General features: G+C 33.7%; 1 protein-coding gene and 2 pseudogenes across 2 annotated transcripts; 1 reads left to right on the forward strand and 2 right to left on the reverse strand.

Annotated features, from left to right (window-relative positions):
* Positions 1–3,539: 3,539 nt before the first annotated feature.
* LOC125873430 (uncharacterized) lies at positions 3,540–6,875 on the reverse strand (annotated as a pseudogene).
* Positions 6,876–7,120: 245 nt separating this feature from the next.
* Positions 7,121–7,589, reverse strand: LOC125872328 (DCD domain-containing protein NRP-like). Its single transcript, XM_049553048.1, has 2 exons — positions 7,333–7,589; positions 7,121–7,290 (listed from the first exon to the last, which is right to left on the reverse strand). The coding sequence occupies exons 1-2, from the start codon at positions 7,574–7,576 to the stop codon at positions 7,121–7,123; spliced, it is 414 nt and encodes a 137-aa protein (XP_049409005.1). The 5' UTR covers positions 7,577–7,589.
* A 5,741-nt stretch (positions 7,590–13,330) lies between these two features.
* Positions 13,331–19,554, forward strand: LOC125872338 (uncharacterized; annotated as a pseudogene). The gene is made up of 8 exons (XR_007447124.1): positions 13,331–14,014; positions 15,154–15,267; positions 15,368–15,595; positions 15,707–15,803; positions 15,947–16,200; positions 17,639–17,752; positions 17,862–18,364; positions 19,095–19,554. The product of XR_007447124.1 is annotated as an uncharacterized LOC125872338 (transcript).
* Positions 19,555–20,126: the final 572 nt, after the last annotated feature.

Consider the following 20,126-nt stretch of genomic DNA (forward strand, 5'->3'; position numbering starts at 1 on the left):
ATGATTATCATTTTACCCCTATTAATTATGAAATGAATAAAAAGTTTTATATTTTTCAAAGTAATTAATCATTTAATTGAGGGTATAATAGGTAAAAAAAAAATATACTTTCATAATTTGTCAAAATATACAAGTAATTAGGAAGAACTATAAAAGAAAAAGTGGACAAATAAATAAGAACAGAGAAAGCGGTGTTTATCCATGCCAGTACTATGTCGTATTCAACATTTTTTGTTCTTTTCTCCTTGTTTTCTTTCTTTATTTTTGCAACTTTTATGGGGCAAAGGGAAAAGGCCATGTCTTTTGCGTTGGATGCCATTTGATTTTTGTGTACTGATAATTGCAGAAATCTTTTATTTTAATAAGTTCCAAAATTTGCTGCAATTCAAATTATTTCTGACAAAGGCATATGAATTTATTATAATAATATTATAATAAAAGTACTTTGGGTAAAAAAATATAATTATAATTATAGCTAAACGATAGTAAATAAAAAAAAAAAGAAAAAAATTAATTATAATAATAATTTGGTGCAAATGTATTGACCCATGGCATGTGCCTAGTTCTCTGAACGTTTGATCAATGATCTCTTCTTTAATTAGATTTTTAATTTATAAAAGAGCAAAGTATTTATTTAGTTCGTTCCTTTTTATGTGAAGTTTTAAGTTATGACTTATGACATATATTTATTAAAAAAAAATATTTTGTAATATATATATAGAGGGGTATTTGTATTTATTATTCATATCTCATCTTTTAATTATATGTCTTGGGTAGAAATAAGTAGATACGAAAATTTTATTTGATTAAAAAAGAGAGTAATTAACAACTCATATGGTGAAGGTAACATCTCTGTCATTTCACTTAAGAAATTTCAAAATTGTCATTATTTAAAATTAATAAACTTAAGACACGTAATTTTCTCAAAATTTTGTACAAAATTCAATTACTAGAATTGTTAAAGTGAGTTTGGACTACTGGGTCGATATATATATTTTTTACTAGCCTATATAAGAATAAGACTTTTTAGTACACTTCAAATAAGTTTTTTGACCGGTAAAACTTGTTTTTTTTTTTAAAGTAGAAAAATAACAAAAAGAAAGGTGTTTAAACTGAAATTGTACTTGGGTCATTATAATAAAAAGTCCCAAAAATGAAGTCTTAAATTTTAAATCAAAATTAAGTTAGAGAAAATGATAATATAAGTACTTAACAAATTAACAATTTTTCTAACTGCTAAAAAAAAATCATTCTTTCTCTCGCAACTACCTTTTTATATTATTGGAATGATTAAATTATGAACTTAAGACGTGATTAACAAAATACTATGTAATGTTACCTTATACACCCCTGAGTCTCATATTAGTTGATCACTTTTCATTTTTATACGGTGCTTGAGAAATGAAGATGATTTTACTAATTCGTCCTTTAAAAACTTGTTAGGAATCTTACAAACAGATGTGAATACTTTAAAAAAGAATTAATGACAAGGGTAATATAAAAAAAAATAATCTTGATTTAATAAGGTGATCAACTAATATGGAATAACTATATTTAGTATAATGATAAACTAATATGGGACAGAAGAAGTATCTATTTAAGTTTTTTGTAAATTTAGGCTAGAAATCATATCATATCATCTTATATATATATATATATATATATTATAAGTGGGAAGATTTAAAGCTCAAAGTTGAATTACCATTTTACCCTTATATAAATTAATTAAAACAAATGTTATAAAATATAATTAAATATTTAATAAATAACTCATTTAAATCGGTGCATGAATCAAATTCACATTAATAATTAATTTCTCTTTTGCTGTAAAGTTTAAGAGTATTTGAAGAGTTTTTTCATTAAATAGATTTGATATGGACTAAAATCATTGAACTAATTTAATGCAAATTAATTTTATCTACTCAAAGGTCATCCTAGCTACTACTATAAAATGCCTAGCATGGTCTTCATGTAAATGATAAGAGGAGGATAAGAGATTATCAAGCAAAAATTTAATCTTGCTCATCATTTTGTATGTGCAGTAATTTCCTTTTGTTTTTATTCACTCCTCCTTGTCCAGCCTAAGTATTTTGTATGTCCTTTTTTAATATTTTAATATACTTTTTTATGATTTTGTTTTTCTATTGGAATATCTTGTGTCCTACATGAAGAAATTAGTGATATACAATTCATGTTCTACTATATTTCTTAATTATTGATGAAATTCATAATGAAAGATTAATCAATTAATTTGATATGCGATTCTCGATAGAGTGTTTTACTTTAGTATAAATATATTTCGAGATTATTATTTATTAGTAGAGAGAGGAATAACTAAATGAGAAAAATCACATATGATTTTTTTTAAAAAAAAAATCCATACCCTAAAATAAAATGGGCCACCGAATTGGAGATAAAGGATGGATCATAATATGTGATTTTGAGGCAGTATTTTTATTTAACTTTTCGTTTATATTGTATAATCTATTGACCTTATTAGTCTATTATTTATTTGTGTAAACATTCATTCCTCATATTGACCATATATCTAGAATAAGTTATTTTGAAAAGTTTGTGTTGCTCAATTTATATTAATTATTCAAAGAGAATTTTTATGAAAAAAAGAGTATTATTCTTTTCTCTCCATAAATCATATGTACAGTACTTATCTAAGGTTATAAAGAAGATGTATATGTGATATAATAATAAAAATAATTGACATAATAATTTTGGTGATGGTTGCAAGTGTGTTTCGTAATATATCAAGTGTTTATATCATTTGTATATATACTAAATTGATGAGGTCTTTTAGAACTTATAAATTGTATGCATCAAACGTCTATTTACTGTGATGATAAGTTATTTATTGTTGAATGTAAAATTTTAACTATGGCTGGAAAATTGTCAACCTCCAGTCTTTAGATTATTGGCTGGACCCATAAATAGTTAAGTAGTAATTATCCAAATTAGAATGTTTACTTTTGCCTTAGAGATATTATTTTACTTAAGAGAATGTGATATTCTTCTGCCTGATTATTGAATGTTAATTATTACTCATACCCATAATTTTTTAAAATTAAAAGTTGAATATGAAGAGTCAATTCTCCACTATTATGTAAAAACACTTTCAAAATTAAAATTTCAATATGCTTTTTAAGAACCAATTTACAAAGATTGATGTTACCATAGGAAGAAAATTGCACAATTCAACATGAGAAGAAAAGAGAATGAGAACTGCAAATGAAGGATAACAAAAAATGCTCGAGTATATCATCTATTTAATGTTCTTCTTCATAGTATATTTTTATTATTTAATGAATAAAATATAAATGGTAAAACTACTACTGTTAATTTCAGCATTTCCTATTTTATAACTCAACTTTTTAGTATATAGAAATTTAATAATAAGGGACAAATGTGCAACGCACGTTCCCGGAGACTAGTAATAAGAAATGGTGGGAAGGTCTGTCCTAGCTTGCAACCCATGTATGGATGGGTTGGATTGATTGTTTTGAGGCCCACTGAAATGGTGGGCCGACTTAACTTTGTCCATAAAATATCAGTTCGTTTGGATGAATGCTTAACTAAAATTGAGAAAATTTCACAAATAGCAAATATAACAGATATAATAAGGCTTTATAGCTATAATTTCGGTAATTGTGTTCTATAGCTATAGTTTTGTTTGTTATGGAGGTTGCAGTTTGTATATTTCGCCTGTCAATTTGTATATTTCGCTTGCAAATATACCAACAGGGTAAGTATATACAAATGGAGGTTGCGTTTGTATATTTTGCTTGTCTGTTTGTATATTTCGCTTGTCAATATACAAACAAGGTAAGTATATACAAATTCTGTATTTATATGTTTAGGTTCTGCAATGCTAAGAGCACTCTCCATGAAGCTCGTGGTTCTACGCCATCCATGCTGAGCACTTTGGAGTTCATAGACTCGTTGAGATTCCACAATGGGTGGAGGATGAACATGCTACATTCTGGTCATATATGGATTCTCCACAGAAGTGGGCATCGAGGAATACTTACCAGTCCACGACCTACTGCAACAATAAAAGAACCCATAACAAGGGATGGATAACCAAGTGGTAAAAACCCCCTACCTCCATATACAAGATTAGTGATTTGAGTAACCAAGGGAACAAAGTGAGGAAGGACAACAGTTGGCTCCTGAGTGAGCAGTTTTGGGGTAGAGTGACCACATACAAGATAATCATAATAATAATGTGACATATAAAGATGCCATGATATGTTGTCCAAAAGAAAAAAGGGAAGCTATGATATGTCTCTTACTAAAACGATATGAAAGAATCACTCATCAACAACAATGTCAGGTGTTTATTGGTCCAAGGCTCTAAGAGGTTGTTTGGTTGATAGTATCAGTATAATTTATCTCAACATAAAACCCAGTGTAACTAATGAGGCATTTGGTTGGCCACATAAAAAAAAAATCTCTACATAACTAATGCAGTGTTTTGTTGGTGGAAATAAATAATATCTGCATTAAGTTACACAAGAATTTATGCAGGATAAAATATCGAACAAGAATATGATATTAACAGTACGAGGATTAAATTATCCAAATACAAAAATGTCCTTTAAGTAAGTAATCCTTGCATGACAATCCCTTCATTATTAGTTACTGCTTACAATTCCTTCGTTATTAATCACTGTATGATTCAAAAAAAAATTATTATTCACTACAGAAACAATCTTTGCAATTTTTATAATACACATATAACTAGTGTCCAAATCAAATAACCTCCAAGTTCAATGGTCAATTATAACATCGGTGATTGGTGGTCTAAGACACTAAATTATCTACAGAGTAAAATTCAGAAACAAACTAGAATTAGAAATGCATAATCATGTATAAGTTGAGCAAAAGGCAACAGATTTGGGATGTAACAATTTAGAAAGTATCTTAGTAATATCCCTGTGACTAACAATAACAAGCTACAAACTTACACTGAAGACACATAAGAGTAAACAGAAGGATGTGGAATAAACTAGCAATGGCTTTCTACTGATAGTGACAACATCATAGAAATAAAAGCATCATGCGGCTCAAAGCTTCTTTATCTTTGGTATTATTCACATCAAAGCCTACGTACTTGCACAATGACTTGGAAAGATTGGAGAAGGGAAATTCTTAAGCTTGAGGGCTTAAGAGCCAAGCAAATCATAAATGCAAGCAGGATCAATTTAAATCACATTGAGCCCCAAAACCCATTTCTTACTATCATCATGCATTAAAAAATCAAGAAGTGGACAGAATTTTAAATAACTGACAACAAATTGATTTACCGGTGCTGGAAATTTGCCTCCAAAAGCAAGTGATTCCAAGTTTATTATTCCAATGGATGTTGCCTCATAAACACCATACAGAAGCTTTACCTCAAAATCAAGCAGGAAAAGCTTTGCTCCTAACTTGATCTTTTCTATCCTTTCTTGTTTGTTCGAAGGAAGCCCAAAAACACGGAATTTGTAACAAGCATGCTTTGTATTTCTACCACACATGAATATAAAGCCAGAAATATCATCCTATCGGTCAGATTCATCCTGCAGGACCAAAAAGAACACATTTCAGAAACTAAGAAATAGAACAGGCTAACCACGTATACTTTTGATGCCAAAATGATACCGATAAAAATATAACATGTTTTTATTGTTACAGAAGGGTAATGATTTAAATAATGATAGAAGGAAAAAAAAAGAGTACTTGGGTGTCCTCAGATGAATCAATATCTACAGCATCACCAGTATTTTGCTCATCGACAAAAGCAGTTGACAAACGAGACTGGTGCTTGGGTTCATCCTGCACTTGAGAGACCAGTAAATGAGGCTCCATAATGGGTGGAGCATGAAAGTGTGGCATTCTGGTAATATATGGATCCTGAAAATAGATGGGTAATGACATATACTTGACCTGATGTTCCTTAGCAAAAGCAGGATTAGTATTTAGTGGGCCAACATTGGCCATTGATGAACCCACTTCCTGAGGATATGACAGCAACTTAACCTGATCTTCCACAGCCAAGGCAGGCATAATCTTTGGCAAGCCAACATTAGCCAAACACGGTGCCAATGGATGGGACACAACTGCTGTTGTTGCTGATGCAGTCAGGGGACAAAATAAGGATAATAGACTCCTCACCTGCATATTTCAAGATTTTTTTAAAGAAAATAAAGTGGTAAAGCATTGGTAAGTGTGTGAAATACATTGATACTCCATACTAAGATAGAATATCCCTTACTTGATAATCATTTAATTCGGGTTCAAACTTTCTGTCATGATAATTGCCCTTTATGGCGTGTCTGAAAGAAGATTCTTGCAGGGGAAGTCATTCCTTAAAAAATTGAAATTTTACTTGAGTGGACAGAGGAGCAACAGAAACATAAAGCTAGTATCTAGTCACGCAAACCAATTAGGTGGAGAGAGTGATTTTCGTCAATCCGAGTAACTTGGAAACCACAACAAATGTATCACGATTAAGCTCAAATGGATAGAGAGTTAGCAGTTGATTCTACCATATCAAAAAGGAAGAAGAAGAAGTTATGGAATAGTTAAGGTGTGTGCAAACTACCCCACATAACACAGTAATAAAAAACTTTAAAGCCTGAAAGTATCTGAAATAACTAATTATCCCTGTGGCTACAACCATGATATGAAACAAATACACTCTGACAACACAAAAAAGCATACAGATCGACATGTACAATAAATTAGCAATGGCTTCCTACAATGGGTATGAGACAGTGACAACTTAACAGAAATAAATGCATCACACAGGCTCTAGAGAAGTAAAGGAACATAATTATCCCTCAGAACTTCCGCCTACCAGTAGGATACAATATCCACATCGATGGACTAAGCACTTGCCCCAATGACCTGGAAAGATTGGTGAAGAAAATTCTAGATGGGTAGAGTTTCTTAGATAAAGTATAAAAAAGAATTGGATTAGTTCTTGAATAATACACATACATGGCAAGCTTCAGGGTTAAAAAATCTAGCAAATCATAAATGCAAGCAGGATTAGTTCATATCACACTAAACCAGAAGGTCCTGATCACATTACCTAATACATCATGCATGTTTTAAACTAAGACTAATAACAATTGGGTATTTTATATAACTGACAACACATATGAGTTACCTGTGCTGGAAATTTGCCTCCAAAAGCATGTGCTTCCAAGTTTATTCCTCCAGTGGATGTTGCCTCATATACACCATACAAGAGCCTCAACTTAATATCAAAGAGGAAGATCTTTGTTCCAGGTTTAATCTTTTTTTTTTTTGAAATAGGTAACTTTGTTTGAGGTTTAATCTTTTCTACCATTTCCTTTTTATTTGAACCAACCCCAAAAACACGAAATCTGAAACAATCGAGTTTTGTCTCTCTATTGCACAAAAATATAAAACCAGAAAGGTCCATGAAAGCTTCCTCGTCTTTCTCTTTGTCTTGTGAGGCAGCTCTACAAACACTAGATGCAGGAGCTGGAGAAGCAACAGAAGCGGAGACTCCTGCTGAGTCAATAATAGGGAGAAAAGCTTGATCCAGCATACTACTTGGCTTAACCTCTACATCCGGCCTTGAGGTGAAAGGATCAACCTTTCATCAGTGGCACCATGTGCTCTCATTGTGTTATGGGTGGCACGTTTAATAATTATAAGATATCTTATATATATATATATATATATATATATATATATATATATATATATATAAACAGAATTTCAACCAAGGTCACCGGGTGCCGTGGCACTCCGTGGCTATACATAGATCCGTAATTTACTGTTTTTATCTACATGACCGAACACGGGAAAAGTTATGCAGAGAGTAATCTTTACTTTCCTCCCTAATCTGTGGAAACAAATTGATAAACACACATGTAGAAGAGATAAATCATCCTTATAGAAGACTACCAATCCAAAAGGCCAAACTAGTCAATGAACAAATGGAAAGAACTACCCACATGAAAACCCTACTATTGCTTTGCACCTTGAAACAGTACATATTTTCTATCTTAACTTGCAAAGGTAATGCAATCACACCAAGGAAAGTGTGAAGCATGAGCTTTTAGTCCCTTCAAAGTCAATTCAACCTCATCTCTCACTTCCCACATCGCCTAAAATATTGTACCCCTTCCGTTTACTTCTCTTTAACAAATAGAAAGAGTAGCCACACAAATAACCGCGTATATGAAAAAGATGTTTTAATTAACATACATTTAGGAATAAATGTCACCTGAATCTGACAGGTTAATTAGACATTCTATTTTCTCCTCGTACCTTCCTGCTAAAAATGATTCGCACCCAGGGTTCAAAACTCAACAGAAATAAAAAAACACTAGGTGTTTCTTCTCATCTGTGCTAAACTTGGTGGACAAAGTTACCTAGTATTTGTTGCTGGTGAAAGATAACATGTATCCCATGGAATTAGTCAATGTGCGCGAAAGCTGGCCTGGACACCAAGTTCATCAAAAAAATAAAATGACTTGTCACCACTCAGGACTTTAAGTTCTAGTCCAGTAGCACTTAGCTCCATAACAGCACACCAAACGGAGCTAAAATAGACACATTGGCTGAAATAATCTCCGCATTCATAATAAACCGCACAACTCATACATAAATTTGCACACGGATGTTGAAACTGATCATAACACCCATCATTCCTCTACAAAATCAGTCCCATCATAGGAACCACCAATGTCAAGCGAAAATCCAAGTAATTCTTTCTCCAGAAAAAGAAATAGTAAATGTTCACACACATCAGGATACCCAAAAACACAAACAAACAAAAAATCTCAAAATTCCAAATTCAGCTATAAGTTACAGTCCACAACAAAAAATCCAAACAACTATATGTAGTAAAATGTTTATGCATCAAAAGATAAACAGAAAAACCCCATTTCAATTCCAGGAACCTATACTTCGGACGGTTACCAATAATCCAAACGAGGAATTGATATTCGACCCAAAAAATCAAGCTGAATTCTGGGTGATTAACGGACTAATGTTCCTTGATAGCGCAAACAAAAAAACAAGTTAAATCTAACTTTGATTTGAATTCTGCTATTTTTTCAGTAGAGAACAAAGAAGGAAAATTCAAGCATACCAGTGAGCAAGAGCAGCGAGCAACGAGCAATGCTTGTGCGAGTGAGAGTGAAAGGACGCAACTTCATTTTTTTCCGGTAAATTCTCCTTTTGTATTTCCTAAGTTGGCTTTACATAGTTAGGTTTGGTGGTACCAATTACCAAACAATGTTTTTCTCGAAAATGATTTTTTTACTTGTATGATTTTAAAGCAATGATCTCTTAATATCATTGCAAAAATATTTGTAAGAAATAATTTAGGTAAGAAAAATTAGTGTCTTATGTTTGATGATAGATTTAATATAGTGTCTAAATAAACGGTGAATAGGACTGATTTATTTAATTCGTTAAATGTTAATACACAAGGAATAATTTGAGCTTATTTGAAATATTAAATTTCTAAATTTAGCTAACAGTCTTTTTGAAACGAGCCTAACTTTGGAGCTTGAATCAATGGGTTTCTAGATAGAGTTGGTAGAGAAACTTTTTTTTTGATTTTGAGTCTCTAAACAATGATATTGTGAATATTATTAATGAGTTTTAAGAAGAGGTCAAAAGAAAATATTTCTAGGCATATCTGGCTGCAAATAAGTCAAGAAGTTTTTTCATACTAATACAACTTCCCAGCACAACATTTCCCTCCCTCTAATCCTTATGAGAGCTGTTGAATTCAAATATATAATTGATTCCCTCGATAGCCTCTAGCAGAAAAGATATACAAAATCGTCGAATTCCTCCGGCCACTATTATTTTTAAGCTAAATACCGATGGAGTTTTCGTTCAGGCTAAACATATGAGTGGAATTGGTGTAGTCATTAGAGACTCAAGGGAATCGAGTTATTAGTATTTACAGAATGATTTATGTCTAGAGTCACAACTGTAGACATATGACTGTAGGAATTGGTGGAGTCATTAAGAGTCTGCAATTCTGCCATTACATGACTGTAGACATAAATCATTGTGTAAATACTAATAACCCAATTCCCTCGAGTCTCTAATGACTCCACCAATTCCACCCATATGTTTAGCCTGAACGAAAACTCCATCAATATTTAGCTTAAAAACAATAGTGGCCGGAGGAATCCAACGAATTTGTATCTTTTCTGCTAGAGGCTATCGAGGGAATCAATCATATATTTGAATTCAACAACTCTCGTAAGGATTAGAGGAAGGGAAATGTTGTGTTGGGAAGTTGTATTAGTACGAAAAAACTTGTTGACTTCTTTGCAGCCGGATATGTGTAGAAATCTTTTTTGACCTCTCCCTAAAATTCATTAATGATATTCACAATATCATTTTCTAGAGACTTAACATCAAAGAATTTTCTCTACAACTCTATCTAGAAACTCATTGATTCCAGTTCCAGAGTAGATTAGGCCCGTTTAAAAAAGAATGTTCGCTAAATTTAGAAATTTAATATTTCAAATTCTTTCACATGTTTACTTTTCACCATATGAGACTCCCAACGAATAATTACCTTTCCTTCATAGAACTCGATAATATTTGATATATCAATTTCAACGAATTTAATAGACCAGTCCTATCCACCATATATTTAGACACTATCTTAAATCTATCATCAAACTTAAGACACTATTTTTTCTTGCCTAAATTATTTCTTACAAATATTTTTGCAATGATATGGAGACAATTGCATTTAAAATTATATATGTAAAAAAAAAATCATTTTCGGGAAAAACATTGTTTGGTACCACTAAACCTGACTATACAAAGCCAACTTAGGAAAAACAAAAGGAGAATTTATAGGAAAAAACGGAGTTGCGTCCATTAACTCTTCACTCGCACAAGCATTGCTCGTTGTTCGCTGGTATGCCTGAATTTTCCTTCTTTGTTCTCTACTGAAAAAATAGCAGAATTCAAATCAAAGTTAACTTTAACTTCTTTTTTTTGTTTGCGCTATCAAATAACATTAGTCCGTTAATCGCCCAGAATTCAGCTTGATTTTTTGGGTCGAATATCAATTCCTCGTTTGGATTATTGGTAACCGTCCGAAGTAGAGGTTCCTGGAATTGAAATGGGGTTTTTCTGTTTATCTTTTGATGCATGAACATTTTACTACATATAGTTGCTTGGATTTTTTGTTGTGGACTATAACTTATAGTTGAGTTTAGAATTTTAAGAGTTTTTTGTTTGTTTGTGTTTTTGGGTATCCTGATGTGTGTGAACATTTACTATTTCTCTTTTTGGAGAAACGGATTTTCGCTTGACATTATACAGATGATAGGACAGGGATAAGGCAGTAATCTCAACGGAGATTAGGATGAGCTTTGATGAATAAAAGAAGAATTGGTAGAAATTCTCATAGGTGAAGCCATATGCTCTTGGATGGGTAGTTGAATAGGGGGTTTTCGTTCAAAGAGAAAATACTGGTTTATTAATCTATTTATTTTGTGGTGGTTCCTATGATGGGACTGATTTTGTAGAGGAATGGTAGGTGTTATGATCAGTTTCAGCATCCGCGTGCAAATTTATGTATGAGTTATGCGGTTTATTATGAATGAGGAGATTATTTCAGCCAATTTGTCTATTTTAGCTCAGTTTGGTGTGCTGTTATGGAGCTAGGAGCTACTGTACTAGAACTTAAAGCCCTGAGTGGTGATGAGTCATTTTATTTTTTTGATAAACGTGGTGTCTAGGCTAGCTTTCGCGCACCTCGACTAATTCCACAGGATACGTGTTATCTTCCACCAGCAACAAGTACTAGGTAACCTGTCCACCAAGTTTAGCACAAATGAGAAGAAACATCTAGTGTTTTTTGTTTCTGTTGAGTTTTGAACCCTTGGGTGCGAATCATTTTTAGCGGGAAGGTACGGGGAGAAAATAGAATGTCTAATTAACCTGTCAGATTCAGGTGACATTTATTTCTAAACCTATGTTAATTAAAACATCTTTTTCCTATACGCGGTTATTTATGTGGCTACTATTTCTATCAGTTAAAGAGAAGTAAATGGAATGGATACAATATTTTAGGCGATGTGGGAAGTGAGAGATGAGGTCGAACTGACTTTGCAAGTTAAGATAGAAAATATGTACTGTTTCAATGTGCAAAGCAATAGTAGGGTTTTCATGTGGGTAGTTATTAGTTCATTGAATAGTTTGGCCTTTTGGATTGGTAGTCTTTTATAAGGATGATTTATCTCTTGTACATGTGCGTTTATCAATTTGTTTCCACAGATTAGGGAGGGAAGTAAAAATTACTCTCTGCACGACTTTTCCCGTGTACTGTCATGTAGATAAAAACAACAAATTGTGGATCTATGTATAGCCACGGGGTGCCACGACACCCGGTGAGCTTGGTTGAAATTTTGTTTATATACATATAAGATATCTTATAAATATTAAACATGCCACCCACAACACAAAGGGAGCACATGGTGCCACTGGTGAAAGGTTGACGTGAGATCGATTCTACTCGGGCATATTTTATGCTGCATTTTTTTTCATATATACCCATATATTACCATGTAAAAGTTATTAATTTGGATTTTGTTGACTTTTTTTCCTTTTTTTTATTTTAAGCATAAATTATTATCCTTCCCATCTCAATTTATCGGACACACTTTCTTTTTTAGACTATCCCAAAGAATGTTACTTTTCTATGATTAGAAATAACTTTAATTTATAATTCTCCTTTTGCCCTTAATGAAATAATTTTTAGTCACTCAAATGGCTAAAGTTTGTTTTAGACCTTCTCCTTCAAAATTTTCTTCTTTTTTGGGTCAAAATTTTAGGAACTCAATGCTGAGTTTCTCTTACTCTTTGCTGTATTATCTAAATCATTTTGGGTGCATATGATAAAACAAGTAGTTTAAACAATGATAATTTAAATCTCATCGAGAATTTAAATTTACAAAATAAATGCATGTTGCATTTAAGGACGACATGAAAACTATATTGAAATCTCATATGATTTCATTGGTCTTTTTAAATTTTTATTGTTGTGAGTCAATACTTTAACAAAAGACTGTCGTCTCTATTGCTGAAATTATATATGTCATAGAAATCCTACATTGCTGTTAGAAATGACCTCTTCAAGTCATAGAAATGGGTGTTTTGCTTACTGATCCTAAAGAAAGAAAAAGTCGGAGAAAATGTAACTATAGCATATAACATAAAATTGTCCAGGATGTACAACATAAAATTGTCCAGGATGTACGTTCTTTCTTAAGCCGTAGGCCAGATTCATACTCCATATTTTCCCTGTCCACATTGTCTTTCTAGATTTCAGGTTTCACTCTTGTCATGTTTCTCTGATACCAGCATATGGTTGATCATTACTGTTTTGTGCACATTCATTGTTTCTCTTTATACATTCCAGCTTCTTCAATTTGACCCTGTTTCCTCATTGTGGAGCACATACATCTAATCTGTGCTTTTTTCCTTTGCAAAGCAACAACTTCACTCATAGTTGGATGAAAGATAAGAAGTGGAAAAAGAAGGGGAAAACTTTCAGTCAATTAAATTTTAAAAAAATAAACTTATGAAGAAAATGGAGGATGCAGAGGTTAAGCCAAGTAGTATGATAGATCAAGCTTTTCTCCCTATTATTGACTCAGCAGGAGTCTCCCCTTCTGTTGCTTCTCCAGCTCATTCATCTAGCGTTTGTAGAGCTGCTTCACAAGACAAAGAGAAAGACGAGGAAGCTTTCATGGACCTTTCTGGTTTTATATTTTTGTGCAATAGAGAGACAAAACTCGATTGTTTCAGATTTCGTGTTTTTGGGGTTGGTTCAAATAAAAAGGAAATGGTAGAAAAGATTAAACCTCAAACAAAGCTCTTCCTCTTTGATATTGAGTTGAGGCTTTTGTATGGGGTGTATGAGGCAACATCCACTGGAGGAATAAACTTGGAAGCACATGCTTTTGGAGGCAAATTTCCAGCACAGGTAACTCATATGTGTTGTCAGTTATATAAAATACCCAATTGTTATTAGTCTTAGTTTAAAACATGCATGATGTATTAGGTAATGTGATCAGGACCTTCTGGTTTAGTGTGATATGAACTAATCCTGCTTGCATTTATGATTTGCTAGATTTTTTAACCCTGAAGCTTGCCATGTATGTGTATTATTCAAGAACTAATCCAATTCTTTTTTATACTTTATCTAAGAAACTCTACCCATCTAGAATTTTCTTCACCAATCTTTCCAGGTCATTGGGGCAAGTGCTTAGTCCATCGATGTGGATATTGTATCCTACTGGTAGGCGGAAGTTCTGAGGGATAATTATGTTCCTTTACTTCTCTAGTGCCCGTGTGATGCATTTATTTCTGTTAAGTTGCCTGTTGTGGATGCGTTGGAAGCCCTTAAATTAAGTATTTAATTATATTTTTAGTTGTTTTATTTATTATTCTAGAATAGGATTTATGTTTCATAGTTTCATAAGGATTAGGTTAAGTTATAGTTATTAGTTTGGAATAGGATTTTGGTCTCCTACTTTCATAAGAATTAGACTTCCTATTGATGTAATAAGACTCCTATTTAAAGGGGCTTTTGATGAATAAAACAGTAAGTCATAATTCAACAAAATAGAGGAGATTGGAGTTCTCTCTTCCATTGAACTCTAAGGTTTCAGTCTCCCTTTGAAGAGCTGAAGAGATCGGAGTTCTCTTTCAATGAATTCTAAGGTTTCAGCCTCTCTTTAACGAGCTGATTTATATATCGCCTTGTGAATCGATCCTTCCCTAAAGATTCGTAACATTGCCACTGTCTCATACCCATTGTAGGAAGCCATTGATAATTTATTGTACATGTCTGTATACTTTTTTGTGTTGTCAGAGTGTATTTGTTTCATATCATGGTTGTAGTCACAGGGATAATTAGTTATTTCAGATACTTTCAGGCTTTAAAGTTTTTTATTACTGTGTTGTGCGGGGTAGCACAACTTCTTTCCTTTTGAGCTTAATCGTGACTCATTTGTTGTGGTGTCCAAGTTACTTGGATTGACGAAAATCACTCTCTCCACCTAATTGGTATGTGTGACTAGATACTAGGTTTATGTTTCTGTTGCTCGTCTGTCCACTCAGGTGAAATTTTAAATTTTTAAGGAATGTCTTCCCTTGCAAGAATCTTCTTTCAGACACACCATAATGAACAATTATCATCGCAGAAAGTTTGAACCCGAATTAAATGGTTATCAAGTAAGGGATTTCTTTCTTAGTATGGAGTATCAATGTATTTCACACACTTACCAATGCTTTACCACTTTATTTTCTTTAAAAAAAATCTTGAAATATACAGGTGAGGAGTCTATTATCCTTATTTTGTCCCCCGACTGCATCAGCAACAGCAGCAGTTGTGTCCCATCCATTGGCACCGTGTTTGGCTAATGTTGGCTTGCCAAAGATTATGCCTGCCTTGGTTGTGGAAGATCAAGTTAAGTTGTTGTCGTATCCTCAGGAAGTTGGTTCATCAATGGCCAATGTTGGCCCACTAAATACTAATCCTGCTTTTGCTAAGGAACATCAGGTCAAGTATATGTCATTACCCATCTATTTCCAGGATCCATCTATTACCAGAATGCCACACTTTCATGCTCCATCCATTATGGAGCCTCATTTACTGGTCTCTCAAGTGCAGGATGAACCCAAGCACCATCCTCGTTTGTCATCCGCTTTTGTCGATGAGCAAAATGTTGGTGATGCTGTAGAAATTGATTCATCTGAGGACACCGAAGTACTCTTTATTTTTTTTCCTTCTATCATTATTTAAATCATTACCCTTCTGTAACAATAAAAGCATGTTATATTTTTATCGGCATCATTTTGGCATCAAAAGTATACGTGGTTAGCCTGTTCTATTTCTTAGTTTCTGAAATGTGTGAATCTGACTGGCAGGATGATATTTCTGGCTTTATATTCATGTGTGGTAGAAATACAAAACATGATTGTTACAGATTCCGTGTTTTTGGGCTTCCTTCGAATAAACAAGAAATGATAAAAAAGATTAAGCCAGGAGCAAAGCTTTTCCTGTTTGATTTCGAAGCAAAGCTTCTGTATGGTGTATATGAGGCAACATCCACTGGAATAATAAACTTGGAACCACTTGCTTTTGGAGGCAAATTTCCAGCACAGGTAAATCAGTTTGATGTCAGTTATTTAAAATTCTGTCCACTTCTTGATTTTTTAATGCATGATGATAGTAACAAATGAGTTTGGGGCTCAATGTGATTTAAATTCATCCTGCTTGCATTTATGATTTGCTTGGCTCTTAATCCCTCAAGCTTAAGAATTTCCCTTCTCTAATCTTTCCAAGTCATTGTGCAAGTTCGTAGGCTTTGATGTGAATAATACCAAAGATAAAGAAGCTTTGAGCCACGTGATGCTTTTATTTTTATGATGTTGTCACTATCAGTAGAAAGTCATTGCTAGTTTATTCCACATCCTTCTGCCTACTCTTATGTGTCTTCAGTGTAAGTTTGTAGCTTGTTATTGTTAGTCACAGGGATATTACTAAGATACTTTCTAAATTGTTACATCCCAAATCTGTTGCCTTTTGCTCAACTTATACATGATTATGCATTTCTAATTCTAGTTTGTTTCCGACTGTTACTCTGTAGATAATTTAGTGTCTTAGACCACCAAACACCGATGTTGTAATTGACCATTGAACTTAGAGGTTATTTGATTTGGACACTAGTTATATGTGTATTATAAAAATTGCAGAGATTGTTTATGTAGTGAATAATATTTTTTTTTGGAATCATACAGTGATTAATAATGAAGGAATTGTAAGCAGTAACTATAATGAAGGGATTGTTATGCAAGGATTACTTACTTAAAGGACATTTTTGTATTTGAATAATTTAATCCTTGTACTGTTAATATCATATTCTTGTTCCATATTTTATCCTGCATAAATTAATGCGTACATTCTTGTGTAACTTAATGCAGATATTATTTATTACCACCAACAAAACACTGCATTAGTTATGCAGAGATTTTTTTTTTTATGTGGCCAACCAAATCCTCATTAGTTACACTGGGTTTTATGTTGAGATAAATTATACTGATACGATCAACCAAACAACCTCTTAGAGTCTTGGACCAATAAACACTTGACATTGTTGTTGATGAGTGATTCTTTCGTATCGTTTTAGTAAGAGACATATTATAGCTTCCCTTTTTTCTTTTGGACAGCATATCATGGCTTCTTTATTTGTCACATTATTATTATGATTATTTTGTATGTGGTCACTCTACCCCAAAACTGCCCACTCAGGAGCCAACTGTTGTCCTTCCTCACTTTGTTCCCTTGGTTACTCAAACAACTAATCTTGTATATGGAGGTAGAGGGTCTTTACCACTTGGTTATCCATCCCTTGTTATGGGTTCTTTTGTTGCTGCAGTAGGTCGTGGACTGGTGAGGTATTAATTTAGCTATTCGGTTTTTATATGGTATTATTGACATGCTTGATATATAGGTTATTTGGATTCACAATTATCACTTCATCCACGTAATTAGCTTATGCAATTAGTTACGAAGATTCATGATACTATTGCTCTCATTCAGGTGAAATTTCGAATTTTTAAGGAATGTCTTCCCCTGCCAGAAGCCTCTTTCAGACACGCTATAAAGGGCAATTATCGTGACAGAAAGTTTGAACCCGAATTAAATGATCATCAAGTAAGTGATTTCTTTCTTAGAGATGGGGTGCCGATATATTTAGCATTAGTTGGTGTCTTGCAAATGCTTTAAAGCTTGCTGTTCATTAAGGGACTTCAAAAATATACAGGTGAGGAATTTATTATCTTTATTTCATCCCCTACCTGCATCAGTAACAGCAACAGCGGTGCCCCATCCACTGAAAAAGGTGGGCCAGTCTTTTGCTAATGTTGACATGCCAAAGATTACACCCGCTTGGGCTATGGAAGACCGGGTTAAGTTGCTGTCCTGTCCCCAGGCAAAAGTGGGTTCATCATTGGCCAATGTTCCACCACCAAATACAATTCCTGCTTTGTATATGGAACATCATGCTAAGTATTCCTCGATGCCCACTTCTGTGGAGAATCCATATATGACCAGAATGCAGCACGTTCATCCTCCACCCATTGTGGAATCTCAACGAGTCTATGAACTCCAAAGTGCTCAGCATGGATGGCCTAGAACCACGAGCTTCATGGAGAGTGCTCTTACAGTTGCAGAACCTAAACAGTTGACTGCTCCCAGGCATGCATATTCTCATCAACCATATGTCACTCAAGGCATTTCAACTGATATACGGAATCCATATCACAGGTTTTGTGTCCTTTGCCTTCTTTCTTTTCTTTATTCTCTTCCCTTCAGTTCTGGAAGCTGTGGGGTGGGAGCGGAAGACGTGAGGTTTTCAATTGCTTGCATAACATTAAGATAGTAATACTTCCTGCTGTTAGCAACTGGGTGTATATTTGCTATTCAGCAATGATGTTCTTTCTCTTTTCAAATTATCTTCTTGCGTTTGACATCTTTCTGGCTTTAGTTAAACTTTCTAGCATGTATTAAGTTGACGTTAGACTATTAGCCCCATGCTTAAGAGTTTGTCTCAAGTATTCAAGAAGTAAGTGGTAGCAGCAGTGTGGGGTGCTATGATATATCACACTTGACAAACTAGAAACTGGAAGCCGTTTAGAGGTGTAAATGTAAATATCAGTTTTTAGTGGCACAGATAAAGAAAGAAATCATATAGAGGATAGAGTTTCTGCAGGGATCTAGGAAAGCTCATAAATGCAGATTACTGATTCAAAGGTTATGTATCTAGTTTTTTTGTCTTCAGTCGGATGCCTACTTAATCATATTACCCCTTCCTGAAAGGTGGATATGATGTTAGGTGCTCTTTAGGTGTATTATTATTGTTTGTCTATAGTAATATTTCATAGTTATTACCAAAAAAAAAAACAAATTGCTCCCCTGTTTCTAGTTTTTTAGTGTATCAGTCCATTTTCAAACTTAATAAATATAGAAGGGTGATCTTAAATTGTCCCATTGGCAGGTATGGATCAATGCAAAGTGGGGTCGTGTCGCAGCCACATCTCATGGTGCTAAATGACAGGAATTACCAATTGTACTCGGGAGTAGAGCGAGGAATGCTGCCACCTCACGAGAGTAGTGCTACACGCAACTACTTCTTTGGCCCTTCAGCTCCTTATGCTCCTCCAGTTCTGCAGCAATATGCTTCATCAGAAGCTGCAATACTGGAAGGGACTTCTTCCATGTCATACCAGCGTTCCCTTATAAGGCGTTATGGGTAGACTTTTGATGATTAGGTTGTTATCGGAATGATATGCATGTAAAAGAATATCACCAATAGTCTCAACTTTCTTTCTGAAGACATCTGTTGTGCCCTGGAGTCAAAATGTAGATTACTTTTAGGAAGCTAGCCCTCTCTCTCTAAAAACTAATATTATCAGTTGTGTGGCTAATAGTGGTAAACTTAGAATTTGCTTTATTCATCTTCTGGTGTGATTTGAGGTTGGTATTTTGTTTCTGCTCCTCTGTCTGTCTGGTAATACGAATCTCTAGTGGTTGACCTCTTGGCTGCCAACACAAAGTATTAGAATATGTGGCTATGCTAGTCTGTTAAACATAAATAAGAAGACAATGATATGTGCAGATTAGATTGCGCAAGTGGGTGGCATTAGTTCAATCAATTAAAAAGTCTGAGCAGTGATTGATATAATTATCATTGTATCATTACATGGGGTCAGAAGATGCTAGTTAAGATTTTTCTTTTTCAATTATAATACTTGTATGAACATGTACATATTAGAGTAAATTTCTGTACACCTGTAACGTACCTAACACAAAATAACATAGGAGTTACTAGTTGTATTCCGCAGTTTTAGGCTTTTAACTTTTTCCTAAGGATTTTTTCTTCCAACTTTATTTAAAGAGTCTTCCACAAGTTAAAGCATGGTTTTACATTGCTATTGTAAAAATCAATTGACATGAACCTAAGTTGAACTTGTTGAGTGTTTGTTAATAGTCAATTGGGACTGTTTTCGTTCGAGAAACTCGTAGTCCA

The sequence above is a fragment of the Solanum stenotomum genome, chromosome 8, assembly GCF_019186545.1.
Source record: "Solanum stenotomum isolate F172 chromosome 8, ASM1918654v1, whole genome shotgun sequence".
Lineage (NCBI taxonomy): Eukaryota > Viridiplantae > Streptophyta > Magnoliopsida > Solanales > Solanaceae > Solanum > Solanum stenotomum.